The 19,414-nt window shown below is 35.0% G+C and overlaps 1 protein-coding gene across 1 annotated transcript in view; it reads right to left on the reverse strand.

Moving 5' to 3' along the window:
* SLC27A6 (solute carrier family 27 member 6) overlaps positions 1 to 19,414 on the reverse strand; it is an 82,412-nt gene that overhangs the window by 8,538 nt on the left and 54,460 nt on the right. Inside the window, 4 exon segments of the mRNA XM_054589318.1 lie at positions 751 to 847; positions 2,037 to 2,251; positions 5,155 to 5,245; positions 10,926 to 11,117. Of these exon segments, the coding sequence (XP_054445293.1) occupies positions 751 to 847; positions 2,037 to 2,251; positions 5,155 to 5,245; positions 10,926 to 11,117 (595 nt within the window).

Here is a 19,414-nt window from a genome sequence, read left to right on the forward strand (position 1 = left end):
AACCCACAGATTGCTTCCTGCTTATCACACCACCTATGATCCTTCCAGGAGGTTGGAATCTCCTGTAGCATTTCTCCGACACCAAGGGGCTGGCCGCTTCCTCTCCTCCCTACTCACACTTCATCCCTACCCCCAGGTCCTCAAGCACTTACGAACATTAGTTGGAATATATTAGCATTAGTTAAAAAAAAAAAAAAGGACAGTGGAGAGGAATCTTGCGAGTTCATGTTGGTCACTTTTATTTGCCATTTCCACTGTCATGCTACAACCCTCTCATGCATATTCATAAAGATAAATGAGGCCAAACAATTTTTAAATAAATAATTTTTAAAAGATTCAAGTTAAATACAAGTCAGTGTTATTAAACATTTAAAGTAGAACATGTTTCTGTTTGGAGGCATGTATAAACTCTAGTCACAAAGAGAAAAATAATAGACTATTGAAAGGCTCTAACTATTGTTAAACAGTGAGTCACTGGCCAGAGTTTTTAAACTCTGTTTAAAAATACACACACACATGTTAAAATTCAATGGGGGAAAAAATCAACCCACACTACAATGAAAAGCAAAAATCATAAAACAATTCAATGGATACTTTTCCTTTGTAGGGCATTATTTGCCATGACAAAATGAGGATAGCTATGGAATATATAAAAACCAAAATGCTGAATTAGAAAGATCATTGCAAAACTAAAGTAAAGTTGGCACATTCTTTCTGAGAATTCTTCCGAAAGCTGAAATAAATTCATACCTGGTACAGCCACACCATAGACATTTGAGTCTTGTATGAAATCCAACATTCCAATAACATCAGCAACCTCTGTGGTTGCAGTGTTTTCCCCTTTCCACTTAAATAAAAAAGAAGTTCCATTTAGCATACCTATATTTGGAGAATTTGGCTCTGTGCAAGCACCCAGTAACCAAAAATAATGGCAGCTTTCAAAACAAAAGGCATTTTTAGATAAATGATTTATTATGCTATTATTTTTATTTTATTTATTTTTTATTATTTATTTTTAGAGAGAGTGGAAGGGAAGGAGAGAAACATTGACTGAGGGACAAACATTAATTGGTTGCGTCTTGTATGTGCCCCTGTACCTGGCCAGGAACTGGCAGCCTTTTCCTTTGCGGGGCGTCCAGCTGAGCCCCATAAGCCAGGGCCAAGAGGCATTGTTTAAGGACACAGTTTACTGATAAGTCAACACAGTCAACAAAATCAATTTTTTACTTAAAATTACTTTATCTATGTCTCATTGGTATAAATTTCTTACTGTAAAATGTTTACAATGTCATAAAAATAAAATGATAATCTCTCTTTATTTTGTAATATAATAACAGTTGTGTACAAAATGTTCCCTATTTTTAATGACAGGAAAAACTGAAAGGAAAACTTTTCACTGTACTGAACTCCTTTAATTTCTACAGATTAATTCTTTTGGCTTTTTTAGTGCATATGAATGGATATTTTATTTTAATTAAAATAATTTTACATAAAGTAAGCTCTTAACATGCTAAAAGAGGGTGAGGAAGTAGGAAGTATAATTCATTTATTAATTCAAGCATTTTTTGCATATCTGTTTCTGTCCTTCACTGTCCTTAATTGATTAGTGAAGCAAAATAATTTTGCAAGTTTAAAATAATCATAAGTAATTAAAAAAGAAAATCAAAGAAAGAGAAATTTTACTGTTTCATTATTTTCATTATTAGGTCAAGAATTAGACCATATTTGACCAAATCGGTTTTCTGTTTTAACCTTATCATTTAGACTTCATGTCTGTCTACTTGTTCGATATTCTAAAAAAAAGGAGATTTACTAATTTGGACCAAATGGAGTCTTTAAAATAATTATAAAAATTGACATCAAAATTTAACTTATGTTTCGATCTAGAAACAGATGGCCTGTGGATTTCTAAGTGGGGAGACATGATTGAGATAAAAGGCTGTGCCTGCCCTGGAGGTAGGGAGCGTGGGGTCTGAAAGGTTTCCATAGAGCCCTGCTGCGGGCAAGGCTCCTAATCACTGTATAGGCAATGTGACTGCTGATGTCTCGTACCTGAAAGTGTCTCCAATACGATCCCAAAAATAAAGGAAATTCTCCTGATCCTGGACCATTAAATCTCCTGTGTTAAAGTAAACATCTCCTTTCTTAAAAACATTATATAGCAATTTCTTTTCTGTGTGCTTCTTATTCCCAGCATAACCAAAGAAGGGATTCTTTTCATTCACTGGAGAAATGAGAAGTCCAGGTTCTCCTCTGAGAGAAAGGCATTCTTCAGTGATATGATTAAAATTATTACTATACATGCCGTGCATGTACCTAATTTATATCTGACTGACACAACCAGTGTTTCTTATCTCCCTTTCCTCTGAACTTAGTTTTATTATATTTGACATCATTTGTTCTGGACTTCGAACAAACCAGCACATCCTTTCAAATATGCCAAAAATGCAAGTAATTTTGGAAAAACTAACAAAAAGGAAATTGAACGTGAAAGAAGGTACATCTTGGGTGGCTAGAACAACAGCTACTTTTCTTTTGGATTATGTAGATTTTACCGCTGATAATAATGGCAATAATATAAATAACCACCATAGTTATAATTTTAATAAGGTTGTGATAGTAGTCTTACTTATTGGGCACTTAATATGTAGCAAGCCTCATAACCCCTTTGTGACTGCCATCTTGTTTATTCTTCACAGAAATCTTTTGAAATTGATAATCATAACCCCTATTTCACAGGGAACGAGGGCCCAAAAGGATAAAGCCATTTACCAGAGTCCAACACATAGAAAGGAATGAATCTAGTACTCAAATTCAAGTCTAAATGATTTTGCAACAAGGTTTTTATATAATACTATCTCTAATCTAATTAATTTGTTATTGGAAGTTTAGGAAAATGTTTTATTCCTCTGGGATGTCAGTTTGGAAATCCTCAGTGGGCAAGAGATAAAACATGAAATTTATTGGTTTTACTTATAGACACACTTTCATAAATAATTTTTTAATCACATTTATTCAAGTGAATCAAAATTTTGGACAGCCATCTGCAAGGTGAACAACTACTTCTAAGAGAAGGATAGAAGACAAGGGAGAGCAGCAATCACAGCCCCAGGAGATTTCAAGGCCATTGTTGACTTGCTTTGCCCCTTGTGAAGAGAGTCAACATCCTCTTGATGACTTAAGTGGATTGAATTCCAGTTGTTGTTTTTTTTAAACACTCTCTATTCAACTCCCAATTACTCCCACTCCTTCTGGACTTTCTGGCTGCCAACGGCACACACGCCAGTGGTCAAAATGAGCCTGCTCTGCTGCAGCAGAGACCCCTCATCATCACAGGTATCATCACCATCATCATCACCATCTTCATTATACTTTGCAGCACTTACTGGGTACCAGGCACTATCCTGAGCACTTTACATATGTATCCCATCTGATTCTTACCTCAAACCTGTAAGATGGGCCATTTTACAGCTAAGAAAACTGAGGAAGTAAAAGTAATTTGCCCTGTGTCACACAGCAGCCAATTACGGGGGTTGGAATTTTTCTTTAACCAGGTCCACCTGACTCCGAAGCCTGTCCTCCATCACATATTCCATCAGTCTACAGTCACTATATTCGGAATTTCCAAGCCTCACATTTCCCTTAAATTTTATGTTGATTTTCTTTTTCAGGACATACATGATAGTTTCTTCCCTGAGAAATCAATCGTTGCAAATGCTTAAAAGGTCAGAGTATATTCCTATCTATTCTATATAGGCATAATTTATGCAAGACACAATGCTTTAGTGGAAAAAATAAAATATTTAGTAACCCATATGAGAACAACAAGATAGTAATAAGCAGTTTTGGGATTCAAATTCCAAGATCAGATATTATTGTAATTGGTAAAAAAAAAAATAGCAAAGTGTGTTCAAATGAAATTATTTGTAACCTCTTTAGAAATGGCTTTTGTCTATCTATAAAGTTCAGTTAGGGAAAGGTATTTGATAAATGCCCTTAAGGCTTGAAATTCAGAAGACTGGGCAATCTGTTTTTGTGATAGGTAAGGTTTATATTTTTTCCAGTCTTTCAGCTACCCGGAAAAACAAAAGAAAACAGAATCCAGGTGTGCAACCTTTATCTCCACATTTGAGGTAAAGATTGAAAGGAAATCATCTCTGAAATGTAGTTTAAACATTTTGAGGCACAAAAAAGTAATTTTGGCCTAATTTATTCAGACTGGATCGCTAAACAATTCTAAGCGCGCATCTCTGCATTTAATTTTCTAGAATAATTATATGCAGTGGCAAGTTAATTGGAGCACTTGCTTTCACTAAAATTTCTAACAAAAAGTTATAAGAAAGTCTACCCTGGCAGAGGAGGGGGTGTGAGAGGCAAAGAGAAGGGGTGGCGGTGAGAAGCCACACGCCAGGCCTTCTTCAGGGCTTTGCCTATCAGGGGTGTCCAACCTTTTGGCATTTCTGGGCCATGCTGGAAGAAAAAGAGTTGTCCTGCACCACACATTAAACACACAAACACTAATGAAAACTGATGAACAACAACAACAACAACAAAAAAAAAGGTTTTAAGTAAGTTTACGATTTTGTGTTGGGCCGCATTCATAGCCATCCTGGGCTGCATGCAGCCCGTAGGCTGCGTGTTGGACACCCCTGCATCATCTCATGTAATTGTCAACAATAACCTCACAAAACAAGTATTGTCACTTCCACTCTACATATGAAGAAAATGAGACTAGGGCGGCTTGGGGGACCTTCCCACAGCAGTACAGTTTCTAAGTGTACAAGCCCAGATTTAAATTCAAGTCTACCTGACTTTGTACTACACATAGAATATTAAATTAAGTCATTCATTTTTCTTTTGTATTTTGGTGATAGAGGACATTGGGCATATGCCACTGTCACAAACCAGAAGTGGTGGATTAAGAAAAATATGAGCCCAATAATAATCACTTTTAAATTTTAATAATTTACCATATAAGAGACTTACTTTGAGGCTCATCACATCTAGTAATTAAACCATTCTATCTACACTGAAATTCCAAGTAAGCCACATTACATATTAGAAAAATAACCACTTGTTTTCCAAATTTAGTAGTAATTTAAAAGGAAATTCAGAAAACTTGCCTGAGGCAACCTCTTCATACAACAATCTTACCTTTTTTCACACGACTACACCAGCCCTGTTCATTTCTAATGGGTTCATCTTTCTGAGAATCATACTTTATCAAATTGAAATTGGAAAAATACTGCAAAAACAAATTCAAACGAAAACAAGATTTAGTTATTTGTGCAGTGACATCTACTGGTAGTAGATTTTATGCTCAATTGAAATAAATTAGAATGTGGATTTATTGAAACAAGGAAACTTTATTGATGGAAAACTAAATATTTGAACATCAAAATTGAAAGTATTAGTTAACAGCACTTATGTACTGACATTTACTTCCATTTATTTTATATTGCACATTACCTTAGCAAAATATTACTAATTGAATAAGTGAACGCAAGCAGTCCTTGCTCTCAACTACATATTCTACTAACTATAGGGAAGAGGACCACTTTCTTGCCTTGTTCTTTTTGCATTCATTCAAAATGTACCTTGAAGTGGAAAGTTTTAATAGAACCAAAATGTAAACTATGTGCATGCAAAGATTTTATTGTCTATTTTTAATTTATAATCCCTTGAAAAGGGATCAGATGCCTAAAAAAGTACTGGTTATCTGACACTGTGACCTTTCCCTTTGGCCTTTCACCTTATGTTCCTAACACATGGTACTTCTGTGCATTATTGTGATGTGAGATGGCAAGTTTGTTGGCACATCCTTATCACACAGGGTACCAAGCTTATTGGACATCTTTCTTTGTTGCCAAATATTTCCAGCTGCCCTGTTACTGCGATGTCCATTATTGCCATGCCATGCAGATTCATAGATCCACTAAAATCTGATCCTGGGAGAGAATTACAAATTGATTCAATCTAACCTCCCTCATTTTATAGGTTAGAAAATGGAGCTTTTCCTAATCAATTAAATGAGCAATCTTACTAAGATAAATTAGAAAATAGTAAACTAAAATGGTAAATAAAATGAAGTGAGAAAAAATAGTAAGAAAGGACAAATAGAAACAGGAGGAGCACCAGGAGGACATGAGGAGTGAACAAATACAGATCATATAAGTGGGAAAAGATGAATATGATTAATGAGATAAATGTAATAGTATTATTTATTATGAAAGACTAAACACAAATATTTCTGGTTTTTAGTCCCAGTAAAATCATCATGCAACTAGAATCACAATTCATTATTTAAGTTAAAATATAGTAAAAATATATATGGGAGCAACTAACACTGATTGAGCACTTAGAGTATGCCACTGAGTTTAAGAGCTATATTTAATTTAACTGTCAAACACCCTGTGAGGTAGAAATTAGTATTATCCTATTTTAAGATGAGGTCCAATGAAAGAAGTTGCAAAGCAAAATATATTGTTATTCTAGACATAAAGATTCTTTATTAAAATGCAAGCTTGCATCTTGTTGGTTTTTGTCTGTAACTGGGATAACAGGATATTGGCCACTTGCCTAATGACTGGTGAAAAGAAAGATTCCAGAAGGTCCGGAACTGCATTTATTATTTTGGCCAAACAAGAACAGAGCCCTGTTCATTATTCGATATTTTCTCTGCTGTTTTAACATGCTTTATATTTTGAAAAATTTGCGCAGCAACTTGTATTATCAGCTTTAGTGTTATTTCTTTTCAATTAATTTGGCAACCACATGTGCGGATGACATTCACTTCACACTAAAATACTGTTCAGTGAGCCTGTTATGAGATACAGGGGACTTGATGGTTGGAAATTGGGTAATTTTATAATATAAGTAAAATTTAAATATATCACAGCTTCTTCTAGAAGTAGCCAGGATCAGAACATTAAGCCTGAGGCAGCAGGATTTCTAGATCTTCTCCTGCCTTCAAGAGGTCCCACAACATTACAAAAAAATAGCTATTATAACACAAAGAAAAATAGGTGCCACGCTCTATTATGTCATAGATGTATACACATGTACATCTTCAGCCTACACTGTATACATCCTTTCTTTTTTCTGCCTCAGCATCTCGTTATGGTACTTTAATTTAATTTATGTTCAATAATTTCACCAGGATATATTTTTCTGATGATCATTCTGTACCATTATTTCACCCCCCTCCTCCAGAATATAATATGCTCTTTTGCTAAATATTCAAATCTTTATTTTAAGGAAGTTTTCTTCTATTAGGTTTCAAATACTTTTTTAATCTCTTTAATTTTTTTTCCCCTGCAGGAACACCAATTAATATGTCCAATATGTCAGGACATTGTTTTCAAAATTTGTCTTTTAAACTTATTTTATATTATTATATGCATACATTTTTTATTGTTTATGGGAGCTCTTAATCCCACCCATCTTGCTCTCTAACAATGTTTACAGTCCTGTTTATTTTTAAGTCCTTTAATGTGGTGATCATCTCTGTAATATTTCATTATTCTTTTTATTAATTTATTTTTCTGAGCTAAGCGTACCTCCTTTCCAACTCCTTTTGTTGATTAGGTTTTCCTTGTACTTTCTTTTTCTTTGAACTCTCATTTTTAAAGAATTTATTATTGCAATTTTTGAACCTATGGAAAATTGTTTTTCTAAATATTTCCTGGCCATGTTGGAGGACTTATTATTTTTACGTGCATCCATATTTTTTTCCAACTGCTTTTTATTGAGATTTATCCCCCACACACATTGCAAGTTTTATTTCCCCTAGGGATTTCACATTTGTTCCTTCCAAATACTTCCTCCAGGTATAGAAAAGAAGGCAGTCCATAACTTTTCCTTGAGCCTGTTTCTCAAATGAGTGTCACCAAAATTTTTTATACTGTTTGCTTTGGGAGCATATATGGGACACAGAGCCCTTCAGTGCCATGCATTTAAATAATAAGTATAGCACACAAAGAGGACATTTTGGTCATAAGAACTCTGTGTTGCCACCTTATCTTTTTCCTTCACTTATTAAATCCTACCTCCATTTAGAGGCTGACTGCTCTCTAAGACAGTGAGTATAAGCCTTTGTTAGGTTTAAGTTCTTGAGAAACACACTTATCAAATCTCCCCAAATAATTATGAAACAGTTATTGGTCTAATTTTTCCTGATTGCCTGCTATGTAACACAAACAATATGTGAATGAAATGATAAAAGACAAAATTTGTGATATTAGGTACTTTGTTCATTTCCAAACTGAAAAAAGAACCTGAAATAATTTGAAAATCAGAAATTTTCTAAATAAATAGGAAATATGATTTCCTGTATTATTGACATTATTATAGCCTGACAGGGAATTTAAGATATCATAAACTTATAATGAAGTCAAGGCTAATAAAAATACAAAAATTCTTTATTGTACTCCTGTGGGATAATTACTTTGGAATGATTCAGTTTCACTAAAGGGGTTTTAATATAAATATCAATTTTTAATGGAATCAGTTCAATGAATTGAGAATATTAACTGTAAGGAATGCAAAACTCAGTAATATAGCACTTACTTTCCCCAAATTACTTGTGTTCAGAATGCAAATCATTAGGGTAACTTACACCAGCTTCAAATCTACCTTTTCACTCTTTAAAAATTATATTTTATATCTTTTTCTTTTTAAATTACTGTGTACATTCAATGTTATTTTGGATTAGTTTCAGTTTACAGCATATTTTTATCTCTTTTGACACTAAATGTTTCTTTACTATTTAAAAAATTTCTGCTTTTATTTTCTTACTTTTATTTGAGTTTTTAAAATTATTATAAAAATGGATATTTAGCCCACTAATTTTCAGCTGTTCTTATCTGAGTCTACAAATTTTGAAATGCAACATTTTCATTATAATTCAGCTAAAATTATTTTCTAAATTCTGATTTTTTGTTGACTCATGAAAATTTAGAGATGCTTTATTTGCAATGATATAGGAGATGATCTACCTGTCATTCAAAAAATTTATTTTTACTTTACTTAAACTGTTGTCAGAGAACACATCCATATAAATTCAATCTTTTGAAATTTGCTAGAATTCTCTAAGTGACCCAGTAATCTTTGAATTTTCGTAAGTGCTTGAAAAGAACAGATATTCTGTAGCTTTTGGATATGGTGTCCTACATATATCTATTAGTTCAAGTAGTTTATTGTATTATTCAAATATTCTATATCATTGAAGTTTTTCTTTGTTCTACCAAATATTGAAAGAGATGTATATATAATATTTTTCTGTCACCAATCAAAAAAGATGGTTTCATTTGCCTGCACCCACAAAAGCCAGACTCATGAGGCAGTGCCTGGTGAAAAATGAGAAAGATTTTCTCCAGATGCTGCATGATCTGGGAGAATGGCGGACTCCCTGTTCTCAAAGCCCATCTCCTCTGCAAGACCAAGACAAAGTCCAACTATCCTCAGCAAGACCAAAACAAAACCAGTGACCAGAGTTCCTGCTCCATTTTAAAGTCCTTTGGAGCCCGCAGGTGGTTGCTAAGTGGTCATCCAGGTAGCTTAACTTGTTCCTGGCTGCTGCCCATTTCAGGTTCCTTCCTAGAGTCCATGGGCCTGAGGCTGCTAGGGCTACAAGGTTGTGTACTCCTGGACAAGAGAGCATGCAAATGCAGCAGTAAATGCATCACCAGATTAACGAGAGACACATACACACACACACACACACACACACAGAGAGAGAGAGAGAGAGAGAGAGAGAGAGACTGACTCTACCTCCTGGAGGCCATGGACCATGTGGCTGCTAAGGCCACATGGCCCATGGAGAGAATAGGCAAGTGCACCATTCAAACAGTGAGCCACGAGCAGGATAGAGTTCCTTTGTTGCCCCGAGGAATGTATTAGCTTGGATGTGGGAGAGACCCAGTGCATTCTCAAAAATGACCAGTCAACTTCCCAAACTTTCATGTGCTTCAGGTAGGTTAACCTCCCAACCAATCCCTTCTTTCCTCAAGCTAGATTGACAGGCCTCTTGATTTAGAACCTCCCACCACCATTTTAACTTCTATGGCACATGTGCCTGTCTTCCCCTGGTCCTACTCTCAATGTGGTACTGGAGGGGCATGGGGGAAGGGCTTTATGCATGCTCAGTGTAAGAACCTCTCCCTGCTGCTCTCTTGGCTGGGGGTTGGGGAAGAACCACCTTCTCCTCGCTCCTGCTCCGAATGATTGTCCACTGGTAGTTAACACTACCATGATTCTGAATTTATTTTCCCTTAAGGTTATTTAAATTTTGAGACTATCTTCTTTATTTTCAATTTTGTTCTTAAAAAAATATTGTTGAGTACTAATTTTATTTGACAATTATTTTCTCCAAGTCCGCTGAAGATATCTGTCTACTATCTTTTCTTTTCCATGGCTGCTATTGAGAATGCAGCTATAAGTCTTTCTTAAGAAGGTGATTTTTCTGGCTGCTTTTAACTTTAGTGGTACACCTTGATACAGTTTTTAAATAAACCATGTATTAGAAGCTTAAACATAATTTTTGAATGACATAAAAATGAAAAGTAAATAGAAATAATGGATTGAAAATATTCAAAGAAAATTGAGTTAAATTAATATATATTAGGATCTATGCTTGATTTTTATACTTATATCATTAATTTAAAAACTAAACAGAAGAATTAGGTATAATTATCCCCATATGAGAGAAGGAAAACATGGGAGGTTGAGGTTTTCATAACCTATAGCATATAGTTCACCTATGGATAAACTATATTTCACCTAGAACTTCTTTATTTATAGAAGTTCTCAATTTAAAAAAACTAACAACACATGATGGTATTTACCATAATGTACGAGCACAAAGCTAGAAGAGAGGTCAGCAGGTCTCAAAATATTTCTTCTGTAAAGAAAAAAATGGTACTTACTTTGAAAAAGAAATTAGTTTTCCCGACTGCTCCAATTTTCCCAGTGTGATTCAAAAACCAAATGTTCCCTTCAGTAGATGCATAGAACTCACACATCTTAATATTTCCAAATCTGTCTAAAAATTCTCTCCACACATCATTCCGTACACCATTTCCAACTGCCAAACGCACCTGATGATCCTTTTCTCCTCTCTGTTAAAAGAAAAGATTTTACTTGTAATTTATTAAATTCTAGTTCCCAATTCTTTCTTCCATTACTATTATGTAAATGGTAAATATCTAGAAGTTGCACAAGTGCAATAATGAAAGGAAAGTAAAAAAATAAAAATCATGTAACTCTGTAACAGAACTGTGTCCAATAGCTAATGAAACTAAAGTGGCCCAGCGTAATACAGCTTTTAATTTCCCGTATGTGGGAAAAGCTCTTCCTAAACTCCAGCCTATTGAAACATTATTTTGGTAGAGATCAGATAAGGAAGAAAGTATATTTCAGGAAAAAAAGTATTACTTTAAAAATATAAAATACACTTGAGTTTGTACTATTAGCTCTATCATTACCGATACAACTTTGAACAAGAGGTTGAATAATACTCCAATTCTTGGTTTATTGTTCTGCAAAAACTGATAATATCTATCTTCCCACTTATATATTGAAGTATACAATTAAACCCAGTGCCTAGTATATAGTAAGCAATAAATTGAGGTCATTTAAACACTGTAATATTTGGCTTGCAAATATTATGATTATTACTTGTAATTACTATATTTTTCAACATGCAATGTTCTAATATTTTTACTTCTAGATCTTATTTTGGAATTAAAAGAAAAGCTATAACTATATTTTATTCTGTATTCAACAAGTACTATGTTAATTAATATGAATTAGACAGTGATCAAAAATCATAACTTCATACCTGTTAGGATGACTATTACCAAAATGACAAGAAATAACAAGTGTTAGCCTCTCTAGGATGTGGAAAAAAGGGAACTCTTGTGCACTGCTGGTAGGATTTCCATAGTGCATTGCAACCATTATGGAAAACAGTGTGGAGTTTCCTCAAAAAATTAAATATAGAACTACCAAATGATCCTGCAATTCTACTTCTGGTTATTCATCTGAGAAAATGAAAACACTAATTTGAAAAGAAAATGCACCCCTGTGCTCATTGCAGAGACAACGTATTGATAACAGAAGGGTACTGTTTATCTTGAGAGTACTATTAGACTTTTTTAAACTGTTAAAAATTAATTTGATACAAAATAGAAATTAAATTAAAAAATAAAATAAGAGACAGCTAGACTGTGGGTACATTGGAAATAACAGACTGGTTTGTGGTTGTAGGCTTAGACCCACCTCAAGGGGGTTTAAGTTAAATATTTTACAGAGAGAGAAAAAACTCACTTATATAACAGCAGCTCCTTCCAAGACAGAAGATTCTTTCCAACTGCTACATATAACTCTGAACTGTCTGCCCTGGTTCCTACCTATGGGCATGTCAGATATTTTCTACGTGGCAGGAACTAGCTCTTGGACCTTCCGCTGCTATTTTCCTATATAAAACACTAGTGTTGGGAAATCTTAGGATTCATTCTGCTTGAACAGCAAACATTCTTTAATATGGCATAACTCTTGGATGGCTTTCAGGTCAAAGATAAATTTTAGCAAGTGTTATTACATATAAAAGGTGTTGGCATAACCTGAAAACCAATAAAGAGGAATTTAATGAACAAAATAAACTAATGAGCAAAATGGAACCAGAGACATGGAAACAGGGAACAGACTGACAGCTGCCAGGGGGAAGAGAGAAGACGAGAATGCTGAAAAGAGGGGAACAGATTAGTCCAAGAACATGTATGAACGACCCTGGACAAGGACCCTGGTATGGGGAGGGACTGTGGGAGCGGGGAATGGGGCAGGATGGAGGAGGGCAAAACAGGAAAAGTGGGGACAACTGTAATAGAATAAACAAGAATAAAAGAATGAAAAACAAAAAGGTGAAAAACTTCCCTAAGTATATAATTTTAATGCAGTTCCAATAAAAATAACATAGTTTTTGAGGGACAAAAATGAAGGTGGTTTATAAACCACATTCCATAGATTTTAACCTGTGTGTGCTATAGCTACACAAGCTTACTAAGAATAAACATTCATCCAAAATGATTTAATTGGTATAGAAATCAAATTATCAAAACTAAGATAAGGCTTTTGTCAAGAAATATGAAATTCATTTATTTAACTTTCAAGTTATTTTTATCCTATTTTTCCTCTCTAAAAGAAAACCAGGAAGATCATGCTCTAAGGCATATGAGAAAAGATTAACTGATTTATTATTTAGTGTTGTGGGAAAAAGAGAATTTATATCTTCTCTTATGTTGAAATGCATGCACATGATAGAAAATTTGGGAGGTACAAAAAGAAAAAGAAATAAAAGGAAGCTGTAATTTTACCACACCAGCATTATTATTTTTATATATCCATATAAAAAGTTATAATATAACTATATATTATTCTACTTTATTAATATATATTACATTCTGAGCATCGTTCTAAATTATTAGCTCTTATCCTTTAAAAACATGATTACATGATATTCATATAATGACATCACAATTTATTTATTATCTATTTTTGGATAACTCCACTGTTTATAAATATGCACCCTTATAAATAATACTGAGTGAATATCTTGTCTATAAATCTTGACATATCATTAGGATAGACAGATTCCTGGAAGAAGCTAATAGTTATAAATAACTGATTTTGCTATCAAATTGTTAGGTAAAAAGAGCATCCTATTTATCTAATGCCTCCTCAATGCACTAGAATTAAAAATTTCCACTTAAAACATTGTTGATTTGATAAGAAAATGTGATGTATTCATTTTTAGATTCAATTTGTTTTCCTTTGATTTTAGACAAGTTGAATGTCATTGATAAATAAATAAGGCTAACACTTTTATGGCATTATTCATTTCCTTTTAATTTTACTTTTAATATTTTTATTCAGTGTGTTTATTTTTATAATTAAATACATTATTCTCTTGTTCATATTTCTTATTTTATGGTTAAAAACCTTCTTTCTCATCCAATAGTAAAAAAAAATCAGTAGATTTTACAATTAACCATTATATTCATCTAGAATTAAACTTGTGAGAAAGGTGTAATGTTTTAAATTTCATATGATGATTTATCTAATGTATTACCAATTCAGATCTCATAAAAGTTTAATTTTAAATTAATTCAACTATACTTATACAAAGACTTGCAAATAAAATTCCTCAATTAAAAAATGTCTAAAATTTTACAAACATCTTTAAGCTGATTCAGTAAGCATCTATAAACAAAATACTTTTGGACAATACTCTAAAATATTCTTTTAAAAGATAACTGAGAATCTAAATATAAGCACTACCGAAGGAGTAAAATATGAAAAATATAAAAATATAAATATATCACATAATTGACATGTAATATCAATTACAGTTATTTTACAGTTTATTGAGATAATTATCTGATGTCAATATTATTCAGATTTTTGTTTGCCTGATTCAGAATAGATACAGGTAATATATATATAAATAAAAATAATATGTAAATATAAAAATAAATATATAAATAAAATATATAAAAACAAAATATATATAAATTAAATAAAATATATAAATAAAATATATATAAATAAAATAATATATATAAATAATAATAATGCTAAGATGATGTGAAGCCCTCTAGCAAACCCAAAAGATATCATTTTTGGCAAACACACACATACAAACTCTCACTCACTCATATGCATTTACATATATGGAGACAGCGAAGGAAAAAAACCTTAGAAGTTTTTAAAAAACAAGTTAACACAGGAATGGAAATTTTACCTGAAAGATATATACAATAAGATGTTATCATAAAGTATAAATCAAGGGTTAGCAAACTACAGTCTACAGGGACCAAATCTAGGCTATCTCCTCTTTTTATAAATGAAGTTTTATTAGAACATAATCATACTCATTTATATGAATTGTCAATTGCTGCTTTTGCAACACAGAGGCAGATGTAAGTAGTTGTGACAGAGACAAAATGATCCACAAAACCTAAAGTATTTACTACTCTGATGCTTTACAGCAAAAGTTTGCTGACTCCTGTCTAAATTATAAATAAAGTAAAAAAAAACAAGTTCTTAATATTGACACAAGTCAAACACCATCTGGTTAATTGTACAATACTTGTACAATACATTGGTGCTATAAATATTGGTTCATTAAGCTTCCTATCCAGATTCCCATGTATGTTCATTTTATGTTTCTCAAAATAGTCTTTATCTCATTGGAAATAACTGGGCACTGGTTTTATTTGTAGGAGGTGAAGAGCTTCTTAGGCACATTGAGCATATTGTTAGGAGGGTAAAATATTGGTCAGATAAGCCTTTAAAAGAAACAACTACCCACATAGTGATGTTGTGGAGCTCTCTTTTGACCCTAGAAGATGACTGGAAGCAAAGGGAGGGCAGCATGCAGAGCCTGATGCAAGAACAACATTAACTTGGCTTCAGTGGTAATGAGGGACTGGGAAGATGGCAGAGGTCAAGGATAGTGGCTGAAATGGTCCAGATAAAAGATGACAAGGGGAAGAACCCAGAATATGGTCAGGAAAATGGAAAAGGAGAGTTAGCAGAATGACAAAGGCGAGGAAGGAAAAAATAATCATAATTGGCAAAAAGGGCCTTAAAAAGTGACCCTAGAAAACATGGAAAATAAGAGGAGGGTCTGAGGTTTGCTAATTATTTTTGGTTTTACATGTGTCCATTTTGAAACTGCTGTGAAACTAGCAGTGCATCATCTAAAATAGAACTAAGTCTTCATAACACCTATCTATAATTTTAAAAATCCCCTTCTTTGTTCATCAATTCCCTCAAGCCTCCTTTCGAACAAACTCCTATTCATTTTAATTCTTCCTGAGCCATGAGGTTACTACCTAAGTATCACTAGATATCAAAACTATGCTGGGAATAGAAAGAGGAGAGCATGCATGCATAAATACAAATAAGATTAAGTAAATGAACAAGTATGTAACACCTGCATGTATATACATGCAAAAGAAAGACAAGTGTGGCAGAGAGAGACGAAGAGATGGATAGAGTCAGAGAGAGTGCAATGAGACAGAGGCTGAAAGTAGGAAAGACAGTGAAAGTTAAAGAAAGTGAAAAAAGACCCACAGAGAAAGAAAGCAAGAGAGACACAAAGAGCAAGAGGAGAGACAGAGAGAATACCACCAAAACAAAGAATGAAATAGAGATGCTACATAGAAACACAAACACAGAGTGACATATGCAGAGACAGAGAGAGACCCACACACTGAGCGTCAGACACAGGCATGCAGAGAGATGCTCTCTTTCATGCATGTGTATCCGCACGGGCGCGCGCACACACACACACACACACACACACACACACACTCACACGCAATTACACACTCTTTCCAAACAGAAAAAGAAAACCCAGACAGATCTACACACAGAAAGAGAGCCACATACATAGAGTCACCCAAATATGTACACACATGTTGCACACAGAGACATATGCATTAAGACACACAGAAAGAAATACATGCAAAAACAAATAGAAAGACATACAAACAGAAATTGATGTAGAGTGAGAGAGAGAGACCAAGAAAGAGAGGAAACACAGAAATCCAGGGTGCAGAACAGGAACAAGAAACATGTCTGCAGCCAAATCAGGAGAAGCAAAGGGAGTGAATATGTTTGAATTCCATGTCCAGGTATTATCTCATTTTAGTCACCAGAAAACTCTATAAAATAAGAAGCATTATCCTCACTTTGCACATTGAGGCAATGAAGTTCAGGTCCAAGGTAACATACTAAATAAACAGAGACAGAATTTGAACACATTAAAATGTAAGCAGTATGTGCGCAGGGAATGCTGCTTGTTCTATCCTGTGCTGTACCAACTGCCTAGGACTATGCCTGGTGCATAAGAGATGCTCACAACCCATTTGTGAAAGGAAGAAAGAAAGGGAGGAAAGATAGGATCAAGAAAGAAAGGAAGGGAGGGTGGAAGGGAGGGAGTGAGGGGAAGAAAAAAGGAGGAAAAGGAAAGAAGGGGAGTAGAGAGAAAAACCAGCTCTAAACCTTTAAAAGTCCATACTCTATTTTCCCAAGCCTTTCCCCATGATTTCATTAATGGGAAACAATTAGAACAAGAGTTCCTGATTCAATAGTTAGAGTTTAAATGTTGACACGCTCCCACATACATATAGAACCAGCCATTTTATGACATGCAGAGGGTACTCATTTTATCTTCAGCCATTTAAAACTTCATTTGGAATTTAAAAGAAATTTGCTGATGGGTCAGAGCTTTAAATATTGCCCCAAATCTTGAATTTTTAGCAGACTAGTTCCCTTCTAGCTTTTAGTGCCGTGAATCAAATTGATGAGACTATACCAGTAAGAGTCACGTTGACTTGAACAGAGAAGGCAAGATGGTGGAGGAGTGAATGGAAGTCACTCTGACCTCATCCTAGGACCAGTCAGGAATTACAACTAAATTGTGGAGAAATCACCTGGAACAAACAACTGAACAATAGTGAGAGAGGAGCCTTATAACCTTGGACAGACAGAAGAATCAGCTTTAGCACAACCTAACTGGTAAGGAGTGCTGTAAGAGACTCGAGAAGGTGGGCTGGGAGTCCATGGGAAGCAGTACCAGAGGGATATTGAATTGACCAGTTGGATCGCCCTAAGATGAGCGGGGTCTAAATCATAAGTGGAGATCTCCAGCCCATAGCACCAGAACCCAAAAGCTACACAGATTAACAGCTGCAAAAAGTGGCAGGGTTGCTCTCTGCCAGAGATGGGCAGCTGGACAAGCAAAGAGCTGTTTAAAGGGCCAAGAAATGCAAATTTATTTGCAGCCACTTATCCTAGTCTCCAGCAAAGGCGGGGACAGAGTGGGCTCAAGACACCTGAGGAGAGACTGGGGAAGGAGGCTTTGGGGAGAGAACTGACAGAATAACCTGCGGAATCCCAGTGCTGACTCATCCTCCATATGGCAGTAGCCATCTTGCTCAGGCAGACCACTCCCCTGAGCAGCAGCAGCTTGAGGGGACACAACAGCCATGCCCCCAGGAGGCTCTGCCCTGCCGTGTGATTCCTAAGCCTGACCACTGAGTGCAGAGTGACTAGATTAACAACTGAAGGAAACAGCCACAGAGAGTAGATTCCTGGAAGTCCAAACAGACTACCTAAGGTCGGAAGGGGTCAACATCTGACATCATCCTAGGCAGATCCAGAAAGGAAAAACAGTGGTAAATGCTAGAGGCTACCCAGACGAAATCCACTGTGGTCTTCTCCATGGTTTGCGATATTTCCTTTACACAAAGCTTTTTAAAGTTCATTTTGGGTCCATCATGTTTGTGCATATTAACTCCTTAGATCTTATACTAATACTTTATTTCTCTCCTTTCTTAAAATAGTCTTAATCTCTTTACAGCCTTATTAATACTGGTTCCTTTGCTGTTGATAGTGGGATTGCAGGGGGGAGTTATTATTGCAGACGTGGGTTTGTCTCCTGGGCTTGTGGTTTTGTTCTGGCAGTGCCTGTACAAAATCACACAAGACATGGTGGGCAGAGGGACCCTCAGTCAACAAGGTGGAGGGTAGGACCCACCAATAAATGACCAAATAGTATCAAAACCCAACTACTTCCAGAGAGCAAACATAAACAGCATAAAAGGCATCCACAAAGCAGCAAATTTAGGAGATCAAGGAGACCGCACCACTGAATCTCACAGGTCTCTTACCAGAGAATTTCACACCGCAAAGTCAGGAAATCAAGACAGATCAAGTAAAGAAGCAGAAGAGAAAAAGAAGAGTCTCACAATTAATGGGGAGGCAAAGAAACACTCTCCAATTGAAGGGAAAGGAGGAATCCTCAGAAAGAGAACTAAAGGAAATAGAGGAAAGTAAATTATCAGCTATTGAGTTCAAAACAATGGTTCAGAGAAGCTCAATGAATTCCGTGAGCTCAGAGAGAATGACAAAAAACTACAGTGAAACTACGAGGAACTTACTGCAAACCTTATCAGCATGAAAAAGGACATAGAAACTATCAAGAAGAGGCAAGAGGAAATGAAGAATACAGTTTCTGAATTGAAGTACACAGTAGAGGTAATCAAAAACAGGGTAGATGAAGCAGAGCATCGAATCAGTGAGCTGAAGGACAAGGTAGGAAAAAGCTCCCACGAAGAGCAAAAAAATGAAAAATGCCTCATAATGAATGAAGAAGCATTGAGGGAAATGAAAGATAACCTGAAATGTAAAAATAGCCATATAATACAGATACCAGGAGAAGAAGAGGAGCAAGGGATAGAGAACCCGTTTGAAAGAGCAATGATGGAAAACTTCCTTAATTGGAGGAGAGAAAAAGTCACACAAGTCCAGGAAGCACAGAGGGTCCCATTCAAGAGGAATCCAA

Source organism: Pteronotus mesoamericanus, unplaced genomic scaffold (assembly GCF_021234165.1).
Source record: "Pteronotus mesoamericanus isolate MK-2021 breed Mesoamerican mustached bat unplaced genomic scaffold, CSHL_Meso_final scaffold_167, whole genome shotgun sequence".
Classification (NCBI taxonomy): Eukaryota; Metazoa; Chordata; class Mammalia; order Chiroptera; family Mormoopidae; genus Pteronotus; species Pteronotus mesoamericanus.